Below are 22,445 nucleotides of genomic sequence, written 5' to 3' on the forward strand. Positions count from 1 at the left end.
ATTTTTATACTCCCCACACTGCACATTTCATATCCATGACTCATTTTGCAACTGAAAGTTTGTATCTCTTAAACTCCCTCACCTTTTAATTCCTCCCCGCAACTCCCTCCTTTCCAGCAAGCCCTTGTTTTTTCTCTGTATCTACAGCTCTGTTTCTGTTTTTTATGCTTGTTCACTTGTTTTTTAGATTCCACATATAAGTGAAATCATACAGTATTTGTCTTTCTCTGTCTGACATATTTAACTTAGCATGATACACTCTAGTTCCAACCTTGTTGCAAATTGCAAGATTTCATTATTATTTATGACTGAGTAATATTCCATTGTATGTATATTACATCTTTTTTTATCCATTCATCTATTGATGGGCACTTGGGTTATATCTTGGCTATTGTAAACAATGCTGCAATAATTACAGGGGTGCATATATCTTTTCTAATTAGTGCTTTTCTTCTCTCCGGGTTAATACCCAGGAGTGGAATTCGTATGTATTCTTTGTATGCTTTGGATATTAACCCCTTATCAGACATATCCTTTGCAAATATCTTCTCCCATTCAGTAGGCCTTTTTGTTTTGTTGATGATTTCCTTTACTGAACAAAACCTGTTTAGTCTGATGTAGTCCCATTTATTTTTGTTTTTGTTTCCTTTGCCTGAGGAGACATCTAAAAATATTATTAAAACTGATGTCATAGAGTGTACTGCCTATGTTTTCTTCCAGTAGTTTTGTAGTTTCAGGTCTTACATTTGTCTTTAATACATTTTGAATTTATTTTTCTGCACGGTATGAGAAAGTAGTCCAGCTTGATTCTTTTGCATGTAGCAGCCCAGTTTTCCCAACACCATTTGCTGAAGAAGCTGTCTTTTGCCCCATTGTATATGCCTCCTTTGTTGTAGCTTAATTGCCCATATAAGAGTGGTTTCATTTCCATTGATCTATGTGTCTGGTTTTGTGCCTGTACTATACTGTTTTGATGACTGTAGCTTGGTAGTTTAGTTTGAAATCAGGGGAGCATGATTTCTTCTTTCATAAGATTGTTTGGCTGTTAGGGGTCTTTTCTGTTTCCATACAAATTTTAGCATTAGTTATTCTAGTTCTGTGAAAAATGTCATTGGTATTTTTAAGGATTGCATTGACTCTGAAGGTTGCCTTGGGTAGTATGATCATTTTAACAATATTAATTCTTCCATTCATGAACCTGGTCTATCTTTCCATCTGCATGTGTTGTCTTCTATTTCTTTCATCAGCATCTTATAGTCTTCTGAGTACAAGTCCTTTACCTTCTTATATTTATTTCTAGGTATTTTGTTTTTTTGTAATGCATTTGTAAATAGGACTGTTTTCTTAATTACTCTTTCTGATACTATGGTGTTATTGTATTGAAATGCAACAGACATCTGTGTATTAATTTTGCACCCTGGAACATTACAGAATTTATTGATAAACTCTAGTAGTTTTTGTATTCTTTCAGTCACTCTATGTCTTTTGATTGGAGTATATAGTATATTTACATTTAAAGTAATTATTGCTAGGTATGTACTTTTTGCCATTTTGTTAAATATTTGGGGTATTTTTTAAACATTTTTATTGGAGTATAATTGCTTTACAATGGTGTTTTAGTTTCTGGTTTATAACAAAGTGAATCAGTTATACATATACATATATCGCCATATCTCCTTCCACTTTCACCTCCCTCCCAACCTACCTATCCCAAATTTCTACCTGGTCACAAAGCCTCGAGTTAATCACCCTGTGCTATGCTACTGCTTCCCACTAGCTATCTATTTTACACTTCGTAGTGTATATATATCTACATATACACTACCACTCACTCACTTTGTCCCAGCTCACGCTTCCCCCTACCCATGTCCTCAAGTCAATTCTCTAGGAGTTCTGCGTATTTATTCCCGTCTTGCCTCTAGGTTCTTAATGACTTTTTTTTTTTTAGAACCCATATATATGTGTTAGCATATGGCATTTGTTTTTCTCTTTCTGACTTACTTCACTCTGTTATGACAGACTCTAGGTCCATCCACCTCACTACAAATAACTCAATTTCGTTTCTTTTTATGGCTGAGTAATACGCCATTGTATATATGTGCCACATCTCCTTTATCCATTCACCTGTTGATGGACACTTAGGTTGCTTCCATGTCCTGGCTACTGTAAATAGAGCTGCAGTGAACATTGTGGTACATGACTCTTTTTGAATTATAGTTTTCTCAGCGTATATGCCCAGTAATGGGATTGCTGGGTCGTATGGTAGTTCTATTTTTAGTTTTTTAAGGAACATCCATACTGTTCTCCATAGTGGCTGCATCAATTTACATTCCCACCAACAGTGCAAGAGGGTTCCCTTTTCTCCACACCCTCTCCACAATTTATTGTTTGTAGATTTTTTGATGATGGCCATTCTGACTGGTGTGAGATGATACTGCATTGTAGTTTTGATCTGCATTTCTCTAATGAATAATGATGTTGAACATTCTTTCATGTGTTTGTTGGCAGTCTGTATACCTTCTTTGGAGAAATGTCTATTTAGGTCTTCTGCCCATTTTTGGATTGGGTTGTTTGTTTTTTTGTTATTGAGCTGCATGAGCTGCTTATAAATTTTGGAGATTTATCCTTTGTCAGTTGCTTCATTTGCAAATATTTTCTCCCATTCTGAGGGTTGTCTTTTGGTTTTGTTTATGGTTTCCTTTGCTGTGCAAAAGTTTGAAATTTCATTAGGTCCCATTTTTATTTTTCTTTTCATTTCCATTTCTCTAGGAGGTGGGTCAAAAAGGATCTTGCTGTGATTTATGTCATAGAGTGTTCTGCCTATGTTTTCCCCTAAGAGTTTGATAGTTTCCGGCCTTACATTTAGGTCTTTAATCCATTTTGATTTTATTTTTGTGTATGGTGTTAGGAAGTGTTCTAATTTCATTCTTTTACATGTAGTATCCAGTTTTCCCAGAACCACTTATTGAAGAGGCTGTCTTTCCTCCATTGTATATTCTCGCCTCCTTCATCTAAGATAAGGTGACTATACGTGTGTGGGTTTAACTCTGGGCTTTCTATCCTATTCCATTGATCTATATTTGTTTTTGTGCCAGTACTATACTGTCTTGATTACTGTAGCTTTGTAGTATAGTCTGAAGTCAGGGAGCCTGATTCCTCCAACTCCATTTTTCGTTATCAAGATTGCTTTGGCTAAGGGGTCTTTTGTGTTTCCATACAAATTGTGAAATGTTTTGTTCTCGTTCTGTGAAAAATGCCAGTGGTAGTTTGATAGGGATTGCATTGAATCTGTAGATTGCTTTGAGTTGTAGAGTCATTTTCACAATGTTGATTCTTCCCATCCAAGAACATGGTATATCTCTCCATCTATTTGTATTATCTTTAATTTCTTTCATCAGAGTCTTATAATTTTCTGCATACAGGTCTTTTGTCTCCTTAGGTAGGTTTACCCCTAGATATTTTCTTTTTGTTGCAATGGTAAATGGGAGTGTTTTCTTGATTTCACTTTCAAATTTTTCATCATTAGTGTATAGGAATGACAGAGATTTCTGTGCATTAATTTTGTACCCTGCAACTTTACCAAATTCATTGATTAGCTCTAGTAGTTTTCTGGTAGCATCTTTAGGATTCTCTATGTATAGTATCATGTCATCTGCAAACAGTGACAGCTTTACTTCTTCTTTTCCGATTTGGATTCCTTTTATTTCCTTTTCTTCTCCGATTGCTGTGGCTAAAACTTCCAAAACTATGTTGAATAAGAGTGGTGAGAGTGGGCAACCTTGTCTTGTTCCATATCTTAGTGGAAATGCTTTCAGTTTTTCACCATTGAGGACGATGTTGGCTGTGGGTTTGTCATATATGGCCTTTATTATGTTGAGGAAAGTTCCCTCTATGCCTACTTTCTGGGGTTTAACATAAACGCTGTTGAATTTTGTTGAAAGATTTCTCTGCACCTATTGAGATGATCATATGGGTTTTCTCCTTTAATTAGTTAATATGGTGTATCACGTTGATTGATTTCCGTATATTGAAGAATCCTTGCATTCCTGGAATAAACCCCACTTGATCATGGTGTATGATCCTTTTAATGTGCTGTTGGATTCTGTTTGCTAGTATTTTGTTGAGAATTTTTGCATCTATGTTCATCAGTGATATTGCCCTGTAGTTTTCTTTCTGTGTGACATCCTTGTCTGGTTTTGGTATCAGGGTGATGGTGGCCTCATAGAATGAGTTTGGGAGTTTTCCTCCCTCTGCTATATTTTGGAAGAGTTTGAGAAGGATAGGTGTTAGCTCTTCTCTAAATGTTTGATAGAATTCGCCTGTGAAGCCATTTGGTGCTGGGCTTTTGTTTGTTGGAAGATTTTTAATCAGAGTTTCAATTTCAGTGCTTGTGATTGGTCTGTTCATATTTTCTATTTCTTCCTGATTCAGTCTTGCCAGGTTTTGCATTTCTAAGAATTTGTCCATTTCTTCTAGGTTGTCCAATTATTGGCATAGAGCTGCTTGTAGTAATCTCTCATGATCTTTTTTATTTGTGAAGTGTCAGTTGTTACTTCTCCTTTTTCTTTTCTAATTCTATTGAGTCTTCTCCCTTTTTTTGTTGATGAGTCTGGCTAATGGTTTATCAATTTTGTTTATCTTTTCAAAGAACCAGCTTTTAGTTTTATTGATCTTTGCCATCGTTGCCTTCATTTCTTTTTCATTTATTTCTGATCTGATTTTTATGATTTCTTTCCTTCTGCTAAATTTGGGGTATTTTTGTTCTTCTTTCTCTAATTGCTTTAGGTGCGAGGTTAGGTGGTTTATTCGAGATGTTTCCTGTTTCTTAAGGTAGGATTGTATTGCTATAAACTTCCCTCTTAGAACTGCTTTTGCTTCATCCCATGGGTTTTCAGTTATCGTCTTTTCATCGTCATTTGTTTCAAGGTATTTTTTTATTTCCTCTTTGATTTCTTCAGTGATCTCTTGGTTATTAATAGTGTATTGTTTAGCCTCCAGGTGTCTGTATTTTTTTACAGATTTTTTCCTGTAATTTATAGTCTCATAGCGTTGTGGTCAGAAAAGATACTTGATACGATTTCAATTTTCTTAAATTTACCATGGCTTGATTTGTGACCCAAGGATTGATCTCTCCTGGAGAATGTTCCATGAGCACTTGAGAAGTGTATTCTGTTGTTTTTGGATAGAATGTCCTATAAATATCACTTCAGTCCATTTTGTTTAATGTATCATTTAAAGCTTGTGTTTCCTTATTTATTTTCATTTTGGATGATCTATCCATTGGTGAAAGTGGGGTGTTAAAGTCCCCTACTACAATTGTGTTACTGTTGATTTCTCCTTTCATGGCTGTTAGAATCTGCCTTATGTATTGAGGTGCTCCTATGTTGGGTGCATAAATGTTTACAGTTGCTCTATCTTCTTCTTGGATTGATCCCTTGATCATTATGTAGTGTCCTTCTTTGTCTCTTGTAATAGTCTTTGTTTTAAACTCCATTTTGTGTGACATGAGAATTGCTACTCCAGCTTTCTTTTGATTTCCATTTGTATGGAATATCTTTTTTTCATCCCCTCACTTTCAGTCTGTATGTGTCCCTAGGTCTGAAGTGAGTCTCTTGTAGACAGCATATATACGGGTCTTGTTTTTGTATCCATTCAGCCAGTCTATGTCTTTTGCTTGGAGCATTTCATCCATTTACATTTAAGGTAATTATCGCAATGTATGTTCCTATTACCATTTTCTTAATTGTTTTGGGTTTGCTATTGTAGGTCTTTTCCTTCTCTTGTGTTTCCTACCTAGAGTAGTTCCTTTACATGTGTTGTAAAGCTGGTATGGTTGTGCTGAATTCCCTTAGTCTTGTTTGTCTGTAAAGGTTTTAACTTCTCCATTGAATCTTAATGAGATCCCTGCTGGGTAATGTTGGTTGTAGATTTTTCTCCTTCACCACTTTAAATATGTCCTGCCACTTCCTTCTGGCTTGCAGAGTTTCTGCTGAAAGATCAGTTGTTAACCTTATGGGGATTCCCTTGTATGTTATTCGTTGTTTTTCCCTTGCTGCTTTTAATATTTTCTCCTTGTATTTAACTTCTGATAGTTTGATTAATATGTGTCTTGGTGTGTTTCTCCTTGGATTTATCCTGTATGGGATTCTCAGTGATTCCTGAACTTAACTATTTCCTTTCCCATATTAGGGAAGCTTTCAACTATAATCTCTTCAAATATTTTCACAGTCCCTTTCTTTTTCTCTTCTTCTGGGACCCCTATAATTCGAATGTTGGTGCATTTAATATTGTCCCTGAAGTTTCTGAGACTGTCCTCAATTCTTTTCATTCTTTTTTCTTTATTCTGCTGTGCAGTATTTATTTCCACTATTTTATCTTCCATGTCACTTATCCTTTCTTTTGCCTCAGTTATTCTGCTGTTGATTCCTTCTAGAGAATTTTTAATATCATTTATTGTGTTGTTCATGATTGTTTGCTCTTTAGTTCCTCTAAGTCCTTGTTAAACATTTCTTGTATTTTCTCTATTCTATTTCCAGAATTGTGAATCATCTTTACTATCATTATTCTGAATCCTTTTTCAGATACACTGCCTATTTCCTCTTCATTTGTTCGGTCTGTTGCTTTTACCTTGCTCCTTCATCTGCTGTATATTTCTCTGTCTTCTCATTTTGCTTAACTTACTGTGTTTGGGGTCTCCTTTTCGCAGGCCGCAGGTTCATAATTCCCATTGTTTTTCGTGTCGTTCCCCAGTGGCTAAGGTTGGTTCAGTGGGTTGTGTAGGCTTCCTCGTTGACGGGACTAGTGTCTGTGTTCTGGTGGATGAGGCTGAATCTTGTCTTTCTTGTGGGTAGGTCCACGTTTGGTGGTGTGTTTTGGGGTATCTGTGACCTTATTATGATTTCAGGCAGCCTCTGTGCTAATGGATGGGGTTGTGTTCCTCTCTTGCTAGTTGTTTGACATAGGGTGTCCAGCAGTGAAGCTTGCTGGTCATTGAGTAGAGCTGGGCCTTGGCGTTGAGATGGAGATATCTCGGAGATTTTCGCCGTTTGATATTATGTGGAGCTGGGAGGTCTCTGGTCGACCAATGTTTGAACTTGGGTCTCCCACCTCAGAGGCAAAGCCCTGACACCTGGCTGGAGCACCAAGAGTGTGTCATCCACACAGCTCAGAATAAAAAGGAGAAGAAAAAGAAAGAAAGGAAGAAGATAAAATAAAATTTAAACGTTATTAAAATAGAAAACAAAAAATATTAAAAAAAAATTTTTAAGTAAAGTTAAAAAAAGGAAAGAAAGAACATCCAAACCAAAACACAAATCCACCAATGATAACAAGCACTGAAAGCTATACTAAAAAAATAAAAGGACAGACAGAACCCTAGGACAAATGGTAAAAGCAAAGCTATACAGGCAAAATCTCACACAGAAGCATATGCATACACCCTCATGAAAAGAGAACAAGGGAAAAAAATCTATCTATCTATCTATCTATATATATATCTTTGCTCCCAAAGTCCGCCTCCTCAATTTGGGATGATTCGTTGTCTATTCAGGTATTCCACAGATGCAGGATAAATCAAGTTGACTGTGGAGATTTTATCCGCTGCTCCCGAGGCTGCTGGGAGAGATTTCCCTTTCTCTTCTTTGTTCGCATATCTCCTGGGATTCAGCTTTGGGTTTGGCCCTGCCTCTGCGTGTAGGACGCCTGAAGGCATCTGTTCTTTGCTCAGACAGGACGGAGTTAAAGGAGCAGCTGATTAGGGGACTCTGGCTCACTCAGGCTGGGGTGAGGGATGGGTAGGGAATGCAGGGCGAGCCTGTGGTGGCAGAGGTCAGCATGACCTTGCACCAGCCTGAGGCGCGCTGTCTGTTCACCCGGGGAAGTTGTCCCTGGATCACAGGATCCTGGCAGTGGCAGGCTGCACAAACTCCCAGGATGGGAGGTGTGGATACTGACGTGTGCTTGCACACAGGCTTCTTGGTGGCTGCAGCAGTAGCCTTAGTATCTCATGCCCGTCTCTGGGGTCCGTGCTGATAGCCACAGCTCACGCCCGTCTCTGGAGCTCCTTTTAGCAGCACTCTTAATGTCCTCTCCTCACACACCAGGACACAAAGAGTTTGCCAGTTCCAGACCTTTGCCAGTTCCAGACCTTTTCCTGGACTCCCTCCCGGCTAGCTGGGGTGCACTAGCCCCTTTCAGGCCGTGTTCATGCAGCCAACCCCAGTCCTCTCCCTGCGATCTGACTGAAGCCCAAGCCTCAGCTCCCAGTCCCGGCCCGCACCAGCGGGTGAGCAGACAAACCTCTCAGGCTGGTGAATGCTGGTTGGCACCGATGCTCTGTGCTGGAGTCTCTCTGCTTTGCCCTCCACACCCGTTGCGGCTCTCTCCTCTGCGGCCCCGAAGCTTCCTCCCTCCACCAACTGCAGTCTCCGCCCGTGAAGGGGCTTCCTAGTGTGTGGAAACCTTTCCTCCTTCACAGCTCCCTTCCACTGGTGCAGGTCCCATCCGTATTCTTTTGTCTCTGCTTTTTCTTTTTTTTTTTGCCCTACCCAGGTACATGGGGAGTTTCTTGCCTTTTGGGAGGTCTGAGGTCTTCTCCCAGCATTCAGTAGGTGTTCTGTAGGAGTTGTTCCACATGTAGATGTATTTCTGATGTTTTTGTGGGGAGGAAGGTGATCTCCACGTCTTCTTCTTCTGCCATCTTGAAGCTCCTCCCTGGGGGTTGTTTTTATAGGTGTTTTCTTTTTCCTTTCTCTTCCTTTGTTCTCTTCCCTTATGATTTGATGACTATCATTTGATGGCTATCTTTAACGTTATGTCTCGATTCCTTTTTTTCTCAGTGTGTAATAGATTTTACCGTGATGTAGGTACACACACACACACACACACACACACACACACAATCATTTTAAGTTAGTTATCTAAGTTCAAACACATTTTAACAATCCTGCATTTTTGCTCCACCCACATCTCCTGTTTTTGACCTAGTTTACATCTTTTTTTGTATCCGTTAACTACTTATTGTAGATAGATATAATTTTACTACTTCTGTCTTTTAGTTTTCATACTAACTTTATATGTGGTTGATTTACTGTCTTGCCTTCATATTGCTGTTACCAATGAGTTTTTCCTTCTATAATTTTCATGTTTGTAGTAATGGCCTTTTCTTTTTCAGTCAGAGAATTCCTTTTAATATTTCTTGTAAAGCTGGTTCGGTTGTGCTGAAGAATTTTAGCTTTTGCTTCTTTTTTTTTTTTTTTGCAGTATGCGGGCCTCTCACTGTTGTGGCCTCTCCCGTTGCAGAGCACAGGCTCCGGACATGCAGGTTCAGCGGCCATGGCTCACAGGCCCAGCCATTCCACGGCATGTGGGATCTTTCCCAGACTGGGGCACGAACCCGTGTCCCCTGCATTGGCAGGCGGACTCTCAACCACTGTGCCACCAGGGAAGCCCTTATCTAACTTTTTATCTCTCCATCAAATCTGAATAAAAGGCTTGCTTGGTAGAGTATTCTTGTTTATAAGTTTTTTCCCTTTCATCACTTTAAATACATTATGACACTCCCTTCTGGACTACAGAGTTTCTGCTGAAAAGTCAGTTGATAGCCTTATGGGAATTAACAATATTATTTTTAATATTGATTTCTGCATTTGTAGTTAGCATATAGAAATACCATAGATTATTGTAGGTTGATTTGATCTTACAAACTTGCTAAACTCATTTTATTAGTTATAGTGTTTTTTGGATTTTCTATATAGACAATGGTGTTTAGTTCAAATAAACACAGTTTTGCTTCTACTTTTGCTATTGTAATGTCTTTTGTTTATTTTTCTTACATTATTGTATGGCTAGAACCTTTAGAACAATGTTAATATAGAAATACTAAAAACAGATATCCTTGTATTCCTGGTTAGTCAATGTTTCATCGTCTTAGTCTGCTCAAGCCACTATAATAAAATATCATAGATTGTGTGGCTTAAACAACAGACATTTATCTCTCACTGTTCTGGAAACTATGTCCAGGTCAAGGTGTAGGCAGCTTTGGTGTCTGGTGTGGGCTGTCTTCCTGGATTGCAGAACATCACCTTCCTCATTGTTATCCTCACACAGTCGGTAGAGGGAAAGCTTTAGCCTCTTCCTCTTCTTAGAAGGACATTAATCCCATCATGGGGTGTCCACCCTCATGATCTTACCTAACCCTAATTATCTCTTAAAGGTTCCATCTCATAATACTATCATATTGGGGATTAGGGCTTCAACATATGAATCTGGAAGGAGGGGGAAACACAAACATTCAGTCTATAATCATCACTAAGTATGATGTTAGCTGTACATTTTCATAGAATCCCTTCCATTATTAGTTTTGTACTTCATCAGGAATAGATGTTGCACTTTATCAAGCATTTTTGACATCTATTGAGATTATAAATTTTTTTCATTTTTAGTTTATTTATATGGTAGATTATGTATCAATCGATTTTCAACTATTAAACTATCCTTGCATCTCTATATGAATCTTGTTTGATCATAATTTAGTTTCCTTTTAATATACTATTTGATTCCATTTATTAAAGTTCTGTTAAGAATTTTTGCATCTATACTCATGAGTGATATAGGTCTATAGTTTTCCTTTCTTACAATGTCTTGGTCTGGTTTTGAGATCAGGATAATGCAGGTCTCATAGAATGAGTTAGGGAGTATCCATTCCTTTTCAATTTTCTAGAAGAATTTGTGTAAGAACAGATATTTTTTAAATGTTTGGTAGAATTCCCCAATGAAAACATTTGGGCCTGGAGTTTTCTTTGTGGGAAAGTGTTTAACTACAAATTTGATTTATTTGCTAGATATAAAAATTAGCTATTTCTTCTTGAGTTTTTTGTCTTTCAAAGGTTTTACCCATTTCATGGTAGTTGTTAAATTTATGGGCATAAAGTTGTTCATAATATTAACCTATTACCTTTTTATATGAGTAGAACCTATACTAACAACAGATCTCTAACTTCTGATTTTGGTAATTTTCTCTCTGTAGTGGTTTAGCAATTTCATCAATTTTCTCAAAATAACACCTGCGATTTTACTGATTTTCTCCATTATTTTTCTCATTTCTACTCCACTGATTTCTGTTCTGATCTCAATTGCATGCTTTGTTCTACTTAACTTACAATCAGTCTGCTTTGATGTTTATAGTTTTTTAGGTAGAAACAAATGTCACTGGTTTGAGACATTTTTCTTTTCTAATACAGACTTTTAATGCTATACATTTTGCCCTACATACTGCTTTAACAGCCTCCCACAAATTTTTTAATGTGTGTTTACATTTTCATTCACTTCAAAATATTTTACAATTTCCCTTTAGGAGAAATTATTTGACCCAAAGTTTATGTAGAAGGTTTTTTTCAGTTTCCAGATATCTGGGGCTTTTTCAGAAATCTTTTTTTATTATTTCTAATTTAATTCCATCATAGTCAGAAATTTTACTTCCATTTTATTATTTGATCCTTTAAATTTACTGAGTTTTGTTTCATAGAATATGGTCTATTTTGGTAAGTATTTTATGCATTCTTTTTTTTGTTTGTCTTTTTGCCATACAAGGGCCTCTCACTTTTGGGGCCTCTCCTGTTGCAGAGCACAGGCTCTGGACGCACAAGCTCAGCGGCCATGGCTCATGGGCCCAGCCGCTCCGCGGCATGTGGGATCTTTCCCAGACTGGGGCACGAACCCGTGTCCCCTGCATTGGCAGGCAGACTCTCAACCACTGCGCCACCAGGGAAGCCCCTATTTTAGGCACTCTTGAAAAGAAAGCATATTTTGCTTTGTTACATTGAAATGTTCTATAAATGTCAATTAGGTCAAGTTGGTTGACAGTGTTATTCAAATCTTTTTTATCATCACTGTTGTTTTTTTTTTCCTACTTCTACTAAGAGAGGAATACTGAAATAGCTGACTACACTTGTGAATTTCTACATTTCTCCTTGCAGTGTATAAGTTTTTGCTCCACATATTTTAAAGCTCTTTCATTAGGTGCAGAATCATTTAGGATTGTTATTAATTTTTGATGAATTGGCCAATTTATAGTACATAATGACATTATTTTTTCCTGCTAATATTGTTTGCTCTCAAATCTACTTGGTCACTGATATGAGCTTTCTTTTGACTACTGTTAACATGTTATATCTTTTCCCATCCTTTTATACATAATCTACTTGTGTCTGTATTTGAAGTGCATTTCTTTCATGAAGCATATAGTCTTGCTTTTTTGAAATTAAACTGAAGATTATCTGCCTTTTAACTGAGATACTACAACCATTTGCATTTAATGTGATTACTAATGTGGTCAGGTTTGAATATATCCTCTTTCTATTTGTTTTCTATTTATTCTATCTCTTCTTTGTTCTCTTTTTCTACTTTTCTGCCTACTTTGAGATCAAACAGTTTTGGAAAATTCTATTTTAACTCCTGTGTTGGCTTATTAGCTATGACTCATTGTTTTTTAGTGGTTGCTTCAGGGTTTACACTATACATTTTGACTTAATACAGGCTACCAACACATGACAGCACTTCATGTAAACCCATATTGCATGTTAATCTGTTTTAAACAATTGTTTTTAAAGAGATTTAAATAAGAAAAAATGATCTACCTAGTTACAATTTCCTTTGCTCTTCTTTGCTTTGTGTAGTTTATATTTTCATCTGGTATTCTTTTTAATGTCCTAATTTTTGTCTCTTTAGGCTCAAAGGTCAGTCAAAAATCTGTGCCAGTTTTCTGTCATCTTATTAGATGCGTTTTGCCCACTTTGCCAGAATTGCCAGCTTCTTGCCAATGTCCAGAAATAGTAAATATACTCAGGGTAAAATGCAACTGCAGAAGATTTCCTCTCCTCACAAGGTTTGCCTTTCTCCAGGATTTTGGTCTTTAAATTCCTAGTTGCCTAAACAACTGTCTGATGCCTTTAAACACATTTTTAAAATGTTATTCAGCTTTTCTAGGTGTTCTCAGTGGGAGCATTGGTCTGCCATAAGCCACTTCATTGTAGCTCAAGTGTAAGTCTTGTTTTCTTTACTTATTTTACTTGCTTAGTCCTTTGGTTTCCAATTCCAGTTCTGTTTCTCTTCTTTAACATCAATCTCTGCCCAGTTCTTTGAATTTCTGCATGTTTAACCAAAAGGAGACATTACTGATGCATACTTTCAGATGTCTTCAGTTCCATTCTTTGATAAGAAAGCAGACATACCAATTCAAAAACAAAGGTAAGACTGGCTTTGTACAGACAGTATGGTCTCCTAGTTGCTACTCACTTTAATATAGATTTCTACTTCTGGGTTCTGATTAATTTCAGTATGTTTTTTTTTCTTTAGAATGAATGCATAAGCAGTCATACTACAAGCTATCATTATGATATTTCTGCCCTTAAAGTGAAAGGTGAAACTATGCCTTATGTTTCTTTTACATGTTCAATAATGCCAAGAATGATATGAGCATATTAGGCTTACTGGATAAATAATTATTAATCGACAAAGAAATATATTGTTGGGATTAGATATAAAAATCTCATATATATAAAATTATATTTACCCGCCATAATCTTCAGTGATCCCAGCAAATGGTATTGAATCACAGTGTACAAAACTTACAAATGCAAGCAGAACAAGTGTTACAGCAGATGTAACCATTACAAATCTCATAAGGCCTTTACAAGACATTTGTAACTTGGAAATAATGATACCTCCCAGAATCTGGCCAAGAGCACCTCCTGGAATTAAAACAAGTCCTAAAAGAAAGGAGGAAGAGAAAACACAGTTAAAAATAGTCAGCTAAAGATAGTACAGAAATTCATACTTTGAGGTAATCCCCTCTGCTCTAAACATAGAGCAAACATAAATTTAACTAAGAGACCGAGACAAAACTTCAAGGCATGATATTAATAAATACCTGAACAAACCCTGAACCCTAAGAGAAATACAAATTTGTGAGTGGGGCTGAAGCTATAGGCCTAAAGGACCTAGAATAAGAGGCTCCACAAAATGTTTTACAGCAGTTGTGAGAAATACAATAAAAGGCATACCAGAGGAACAACATTTGAAAATTTGTAGCTAAGAATGAGAAATTTCAATAATTAAAGACATATGGGTTTCCCTGGTGGCGAGAGAGTCCGCCTGCAGATGCAGGGGACACAGGTTCGTGCCCCGGTCTGGGAAGATCCCACATGCCACGGAGCGGCTGGGCCCGTGAGCCATGGCTGCTGGGCCTGCGCATCCGGAGCCTGTGCTCCGCAACGGGAGAGGCCACAACAGTGAGAGGCAAGCGTACCGCAAAAAAAAAAAAAAGAAAGAAAAGAAATATTAGTCCTGGGAATAAAAGTACACTCCAATTACTGAGAAAGAGTAAAAATAAATAAATATTAAATCACATAAGGTAAGGAAACTTCATAACATCAAGATTAAAGTGTAAATTGTAAAAGCTGCCAGAGAGCCTGTAACTTGCAAAAGAATTATAATTATAGCTAATTTTTTAAAAAGATAAAATAACCTAGACCAAACACACATACACAATCCTGAGGAGTGGGGTTAGTAAACTGAAAGTGAGTAGTGAAAATTTCCTAAACCAACCGAGAGGGATAAAATGAATAAAAAATGAGTCCATTGAGAGAGGACAGAATAGTGGGGGGAAAAAAGAAGCAAAAGAGAAGTGTAATAAACAAAATATACAATTAAAAAGTTAAAAATTACTTAAATATGTCAGAATTTACAATAATGATAAATGGACAAAACAACTATTAAAAAGATAGAGTATCAAATTTGATATTTTTAAAAAAGGAAAGCTTGAAAATAAAGCAGTGAAAATATATGTACCATGAAAATGTAGATCATGAACATGTATATACCTAATGACAATGCATAAAACAAATTATGTAAACACTGCCTAGATTTCAAGAAAATTAAAAATCTATAAACAAAGTGTTCTAACTCAGCTTTCTCAGAGACAGAGACTTAGCTTACAACACTATTAAAGATTTGGAAAGTATTAATTGATTTGAACAAGCAGTTATTTCAAAAGAGAAGAGCCTATTTCTACAAACTAAAAATCTCTTTTCAATAATTCACGGCTTAAGTAAAAATACGCTGATGAGAATTAAAAATGCTTAGAACTCAACAACAATACAAATTAAATACATCTAAATGTACAAGATGCTACTAAAAATCTATAACTAACGATACCTCCATTATAACTTGTAAGGAGAACTAAATGAGTTAATATTTAAGTGCTTAGAACAGTGTATAATCACATAGCAAACATTATATGAGTATTTGTTAAAAGGTAGAATTTACAGACAAATTCATTTATTAGAAAGCAAAAAAGTACAAATACTGTAGTGGTAATGTTTATTAAGAAAATTATAGGAATTGGAAGAGAATCAGAGGGTGAGCAACAAGGCTGCAGTTAAGAAGTCAAGAAGTAGTAAACCACATTTTACCTCATAATCTCAGAAATTAAGGGCAGTAGGTATGACTGAAAGCAAGAGTGAGGTAGACTTAAAAAACAAGAGGATTGGATGGCCGTCTATATAAAATGTTTGATCCCCAATTCCTATCCCTACCCACAATGCCAGAGAACCCTAGGTTTATTCAGTTTGAACCCAACAACTACAGAGTTAAGAAAACCAATTACATCTGTGAGCAGAAAACTGAAAACACAACTCAGAGAAAGTATGGGCTGTCAGGCTTATTGCCTTAGGCAATAAGAAAATACTGGACACTGGAAGTTCAAAAATTAAATAGCTGGGTCCTTGAAAGACTACCCTAAAAGGACATAAAACAGTTGAAAATTCAACTGCAAAGCACAGAACTTCCAATTAGCTTCTTATGTAAATACTTTATTGCTGTACAGAAAAATATACAAATCAATATTACACATTTGATGAATTTTCAAAGTGAACATAACTACGTAACCACACCCAAGTAAAAAAATCAAACATTACCAGAAGGCCAGAGGCTCTTTCGTGCACCTATAGGATTTTATAAAATATGAATCATAAAGTATGCATACATTATGGCTTCTTTTATTGGACATGATGTTTGAAAAATCCACCCATGTTTTTGTATATAACAATAGTTCATGCCTTCTCATTGCTGAATAGCATTCTAGTATATGCATACAACTTATTTATTCACTGTGATGCTGCAAATTGTGCTGCTACTTTAAAAATTCATGTATATGTCCTTTGGTAAATGTTTGCATTCTGTTGGGTATATTCTTAAGAGAAGAATTTATGTTGGGTATATAACTAGGAGTTGAATTCCTGGGTCAGGGAATATGTATAGGTTCAGATTTTTATGATACTGCCAAACAGATTTATAAAATGATAAACCAATTTACATTCTCACCAGTAGTGGATAATATGTCAATTGCTCCATATCCATGCTAACATACATCTTTCTTTTTCATTTTAGCAATTCTGGTGAATGGGTAATAGTATTGCATTGTGATTTTAATATGCATTTCCCTGAAAAACCACTGAAGGTGAGCACATTTTCACATGGATATTGGCCAATTGATATCATCTTTTATATAATGTCTGTTCAAGTCTTTTGTCCATCTTTATTGGATTATCTGCCTTTTTATTATTGTCAGATTTTTTACATATTCTGGACACAAACACTTTGTAGAATATTTCTATTGAAAAGGTTGTTTTGCATGCATTTTCACTCTTCATGCTGACATTTGATGAACAGAAGTTCTTAATTTTAATGTAACAGCACTTTTTTTTTTTCTTTATGGCTATGTAATTTGTGTCCTGTTTAATAAATCTTTGTCTTCTCCAAGCCATGAAGATATTTTCCTATGCCTTATTCTAAAAAGTTTTATTGTTTTACCATACACATTGAGATCTGCAATCCATCTAGAATTGGTATCTATGTATGTAGTGAGGTAGAGGTCAAGATTTGTCTTTATTTAAATGTACTATAACTACTACTCTATTTATTGGGCAACAATTCTCCACTACCCTCTGATGCTGTATATCCTACAAGTAGAAGTACTGACTGCTTTTTGTTTCATATTTTCTAGGATATTTCTATAGTGAACATGCTTGGATAAACAAGATAGATCCCCTTTTAGAGCACTTTTGTTGTGGCTTCACTATACTAATGCTGTGGCTGCAATTTCAAAATATAAAATAGGTAGTTATTTTTTACCTATTTTAGGCTTGTACTGTATATGCTCTAAATTCCAAAAGTGATACTGGAACACATAAATTGTTACCTTTGCTCCTCAAGTATGGTCCAACAGGAACAACATAGAATCTCAGGAGGAAAAAGTAAAGTCCCAGCTCTCATTATGGACTCACATGAAGCAGAAGTAGTAAGAATTGCAGTATCTCAATTCAACAGACCTTATGTTCAGTCAAAAAAATTACCAGGGGCTTGAGGTTTACAGTGGATTAATCACCAATTGAATTCCATTGTTCCTATAGCCCTGGACGTTCCATACACTGTGATGTAACTAAATTTTTGGCACAGACCGATGGCACTGGATACACTGTCCTGGACATTGCCGAAGTCTTCTTTTGCATCCGTCTAGCACCCAAACAAAAAGACTAATTCTCATTCATGCTACCAGGCCACAAATATACATTTGCAGTATTCCCTCAGGAGTACCTAAATTCCTCTTCCATTTACTACAAGGGGGCAGGTCAGGATTTATTGTGACTACCACTACAGTATGATGCCCAAAGCTTTCAGTGATAGACGTTATTCAGTTGGCTGTAGGGTCAGAAGCCTGACTCAATGGCTCTGACTCTGGTATTAGCACACCATCACCAGCAACGGTGACTGATCAAGCCTAACAAAATCCGGAAGTCTGCTCTTCGCGTTTTGGGGGGATTCTGCAGACAAAACCACAATGCTCTATCACTCTGGAGGTTAAGGAAAAATTGTTTCCCTTCCCCCAACCAAAAGCCAGCCTAGCATCACTTTGGATTCTTGAATATTAGAGACAGTAGCCGATTCACTTGGGCATTCTCTTTTGTCTTGTATAACAGCTAACCCACAGGCCTACACTGGATGCTAATCCGCAAGCTGTGGTATGCTCCCTACTTTGAGGTACCACAAACCTAATAACCTATTTGAGCTACAAGCCTCCATGACTGATGATTTTGTTTGCTGGAGCCTACAGAGAAGGGAGGAAGTCCCCACTCAGAAGCATCGTTGGTTGTATAGGACTCACCGACTCCCTGAAACAGGTACATTTAAAAGCAACTCTTAGCTTACTACTGACCCCTTGTCACAACCAAAGCTCTGACCCACAGAGACTTTGTGATTCTGTGGACTGATATTCTCATTTTGAGATGAACCAAAACAGACTCACCACTAACCATTTGACAAGCCTTACTTGTCAACTGGAATTGGTGTGTTCAAGCCATGGGGGTGGGTCACAAGAGATCTTCACATGATTAAAGAAACACCACCAGTATCACAGAGCCCTCAGATGACAGTGGAAATCTCTTTTAAATGTACTTACTTTTGGTTACTCAGGGAAGATTTCCAGAGAGACTACTGATACATTATTTATATGTACCCTGAGGGCAGTTATCTTTGTTACTCTAAGAGTAATCCAACTAGAAAAGGTGGTACAAAATTTGTCCCTAATTTTAGTTGAAATAATCAATGACACCTCATCCCTGGAAAGCACTCTGGTCAGCCTCAGTCACTGATCAGCATTGTTATGGATGACAGAATTGCCCAAAACTTCATCCTTGCAGGCCAGGGTAGAATATATGCAATTGCTAATGCATTCTGCTATGCCTGGATTAATACCTCAGGCTAAGTGGAAACGTCAATATGGAAACTTTAGGAGAAAGCCATCTTGCTTTCTAAGGTAGACCCTGAGGGCCAAGAAATTTGTTCAGCTGGCTTGGTCCAGGAATTTGCCAGCATGATTGAGACCAATACTGCAAGTGGCCTTATCCTGTTCTTTGGAGTCCTGTTGATATGAGCCTTAATTAAATACTCTATGAACAAATTGAATGGGTTTAGTCCCCATCTCTATTAATTAATCAGAGTGTCAAACAATGTGGTATACCTGTGGAAAAATCTGTCGTGGCCCCTGAAACTGTGTCATGTTTGGCTTTTGGACTATGTGCAGTCTGACAGTGGTGTACCCTTTATCACAAAATCTACTCAATAATAGGCTGCTAGTCAATGTTTTTGCACACCTTAACATTTGTTTTTTATTTGGCCCACATGTTTTATGTTCCTTCTTTTTTTCCTTTCTTATTTTTTTAAATTATTAGTAAAAATTTTCAAATAAATATACTCATTTACTATTCTTTTTACTATTCTTTTACTGGTTACCTGCAAGTTACAGTATGCATCTCTGACTTTTTATAGCATAAAATAAATGATCACATTTACCATCTTTCCATTAATGCTGGAACCTTAAAACATTTAATTCCATTTGCAACCTCTTTTGGACAGCCAATTCTCAATATCTAGTAAAACTGATGTACACAATAGCAATGCCTCTTGAATGTCTAAATATAGATCAACTTTTACAAATGTGCACAAGGAGACATGTACAAGTCTATTTGTTACTGTACTATTTGGAAAAGTGAAAAAGTTGGGGGCAACTTCATATCCTTTTATACGATATGGATAAATAAACAGTATTCATAAAATAGAATCCCACAGCACTGGTAAAATGCACTAACTAGAGATCAACATGAACCGAGGAACATAATTTCAGATGAAAGTAACAGAAGAGTACATACAAAATGATATATGAATTTCAGAAACAGATTGTATGTACATAGGTACATCAGAGGTAAAAATATATAAATGTGAGAGAAGGATGAACTCTAACTTTAGAAGAGTTGTTACCTATAGGCGGGGGGAGGGAGAGAAATGGGATAAAGAAGAGGTACAGAAGTCTTACAAAGTTTTATGTGTTAAAAACTACTGATGCAATGATGGCAAAGTGCTCATATTTTAAAAATTTCAGCAAGCAGAACTTAGATATTTAAAGTTTAAGCAAATGCTACTACTCCTTCTACTTTCTGCTTATTTGAAATAGTTCATAAATGCATATAAGAAAACTTTACATAAAAATTTCATAATGAGTACAAATGGAAATGTCTACCTGCAAGTGTAGTTGCTTCACTGGGTGTTAATATAAACTGATTTTCTATGTATAGAGGCAAAAATTCAGATGCTCCAATGATAATTAAATATTCTGAAGCTCTGGACAGGGATAGGTACACAAACATTGGATTCTTGATCAGAATCTGAAATAGAAATAAGTTACCTATGAATTATTTTATTTTGTTAGGTAAAGAGGAATAGATATACCCACTCGTATGTTAATGACCAATCCATAAAAAGTTTAGCTTTCTCAATCTTAACTGAAAATACATATATATAAAACTTGAAATATAAATTTAAAATTCACCAATATACACATACCATAAAAGACATGTAGTGTTTTAACCATTTTTATTTGTTATTTGATCTCCATGCCACCTATAATTTTTATTTGGGGATCTGGCAGTTTGCTAGAACTGCTAGAACTAAAACATTAACCTTCAAACTAATTTCTGTATTTCCTAGATATGTATATATCTTTGAAACTATTTAGTTGTGTTTTGTATTTATATATATTTTTTAACAAACTTAAAATTTCTTTTTCTAGGCCTAAACACAATTTCTAAAATCTAATCATTTTCTGCATATTCATCGAATTCACCTTCTGAGTGCTATTTAACATTACATAGTGTAATTCCACAATATTTATCCACTCCCATAGGGTTAAATGCTTAGGCTGACTTCAACTTCCTACTGGCACAAACAAGGCTACATTAAACATCCCTGTGCAACCCTTAAGGAAATAGGATAGAGTGTCTTTGGAAGTATATATCCTAGAAGGGGATTGCTAGGGCATTGGAATTTGGTATACTTCATTCCATTATTTCTCCAAATCTTTTCTCCAGAATTATCAGTTTATAGTCCCACCATAATACAAGATAGTTCCATTTTCTTCATGTAGCAACTCATACTTTCTAAAATTCATCAGAACAATATTTCTGACTTCACATCCCCTTCCAGAACTCTGCTATTCTCCAAGAAAGAGGCATTGAACTTCGAAAGGGCTTTACGACTGCCTCAGCAAAGCAAGTAATGCTGCAAGACTTCTGAGGTTGGGTCATAAAAGGATAATATGACTTCTGCTGGGAACTCTCACTCACTCAGGACTCTGGCCTTGGAACTTGGTTACCATGTTATGAGAAAGCCCAGGCCAGATGGAGAGACGATGTGTGGGCATTCCAGCAAACAGCCAGGATCAAAAGCTAATATCTGAGTGAACAAGTCTTCAGATGACTCCATTCCCCAGACTTAGTTCACTACAACTGACCACAAGTAGAGCTGAGAAGAGTAAGCTCTGTACAAATCACAGAATCATGGGAAAACAGATGCTCTAGTATTTAAAGCTACTAAGTTTTGGGGAGGTTTGTCATGTAGCAATAGATAACTGGCACACCCCACATAATCACAAACACTTTAATATTGGCTGGTTTTCAAAATTTTTCCATGCTGATGAATGTATATTATTACAATGCTATATTTTGTATTTCTCTAATTTCAAATATAACTGAGCATTTCTTGATATAATTCTTAGCTATTTAGGACTGTTTTGTGTGTATGAACTGGCTATTTGTATGTTTATTAGGCTTCCTGAAATTCTTGTGTAGATTTTCCAAGAATTCCTTGTTTATTCTAAATATTAATCTCTTGTTGGATTTAGATATCTGTCACCCACCTTTTAGCACTGTCTATAGCTTCCTTCATTGAACAGAAATCTTTGACTTAATGTAATCTAATCCATAAATTATAAGCCAATATTTGATGCTATTGGGAATCTTGTCTAACCTTTTCCTACCTCTATGTCACAAGGTATTTCTTTCATTTTAAACATTAACTTTTTTTCTAGTCACATTCTATTAACCTAGAAATCACCTTTTTGCATAATGTGAAGTAGAGAGCCAACTTCATTTTACCAAATAGAGAACGAAGTTAGCCATCACACCTATTGAACAATTATCCTTGAAGTGCCTCTTCCATCATATGACAAGTTCTTAGATACATTAATCTGTAGCTGTGTTCTTTATTCTGCTCCACTGGCCTATTTATCTGTACTGAGAAAATGCTACCTTTTTTTTTTCACTACTAAGGCTTTATAGCCTATCTTAATGTGTACTAGGATCAACACTCTTTGTTTTACCTATTCATGCCCTTATTCTGCCATAATAATTTTAGAATCAATTTGTCATTTACTAAAAAATAAAATTCTTGCCATAGTATTGATTACATCACATTGAATTCATAGATTATTTGAGAAAGAAATCACATGTATGGAAGTTGTCATTTTATTCATTAAATTGTATATCTCTCAACTTATC

At 36.2% G+C, this 22,445-nt stretch overlaps 1 protein-coding gene across 1 annotated transcript in view; it reads right to left on the bottom strand.

The window, feature by feature from the left end:
* Nucleotides 1-22,445, bottom strand: part of SLCO6A1 (solute carrier organic anion transporter family member 6A1) — a 105,279-nt gene that overhangs the window by 40,376 nt on the left and 42,458 nt on the right. The window contains exons 7-8 of the mRNA XM_065873675.1: nt 20,132-20,276; nt 13,571-13,766 (exon numbers count right to left, since the gene is read on the bottom strand). Of these exons, the coding sequence (XP_065729747.1) occupies nt 13,571-13,766; nt 20,132-20,276 (341 nt within the window). The remainder of the gene's footprint in view (nt 1-13,570; nt 13,767-20,131; nt 20,277-22,445) is intronic.

Source organism: Phocoena phocoena, chromosome 3, assembly GCF_963924675.1.
Source record: "Phocoena phocoena chromosome 3, mPhoPho1.1, whole genome shotgun sequence".
NCBI lineage: Eukaryota > Metazoa > Chordata > Mammalia > Artiodactyla > Phocoenidae > Phocoena > Phocoena phocoena.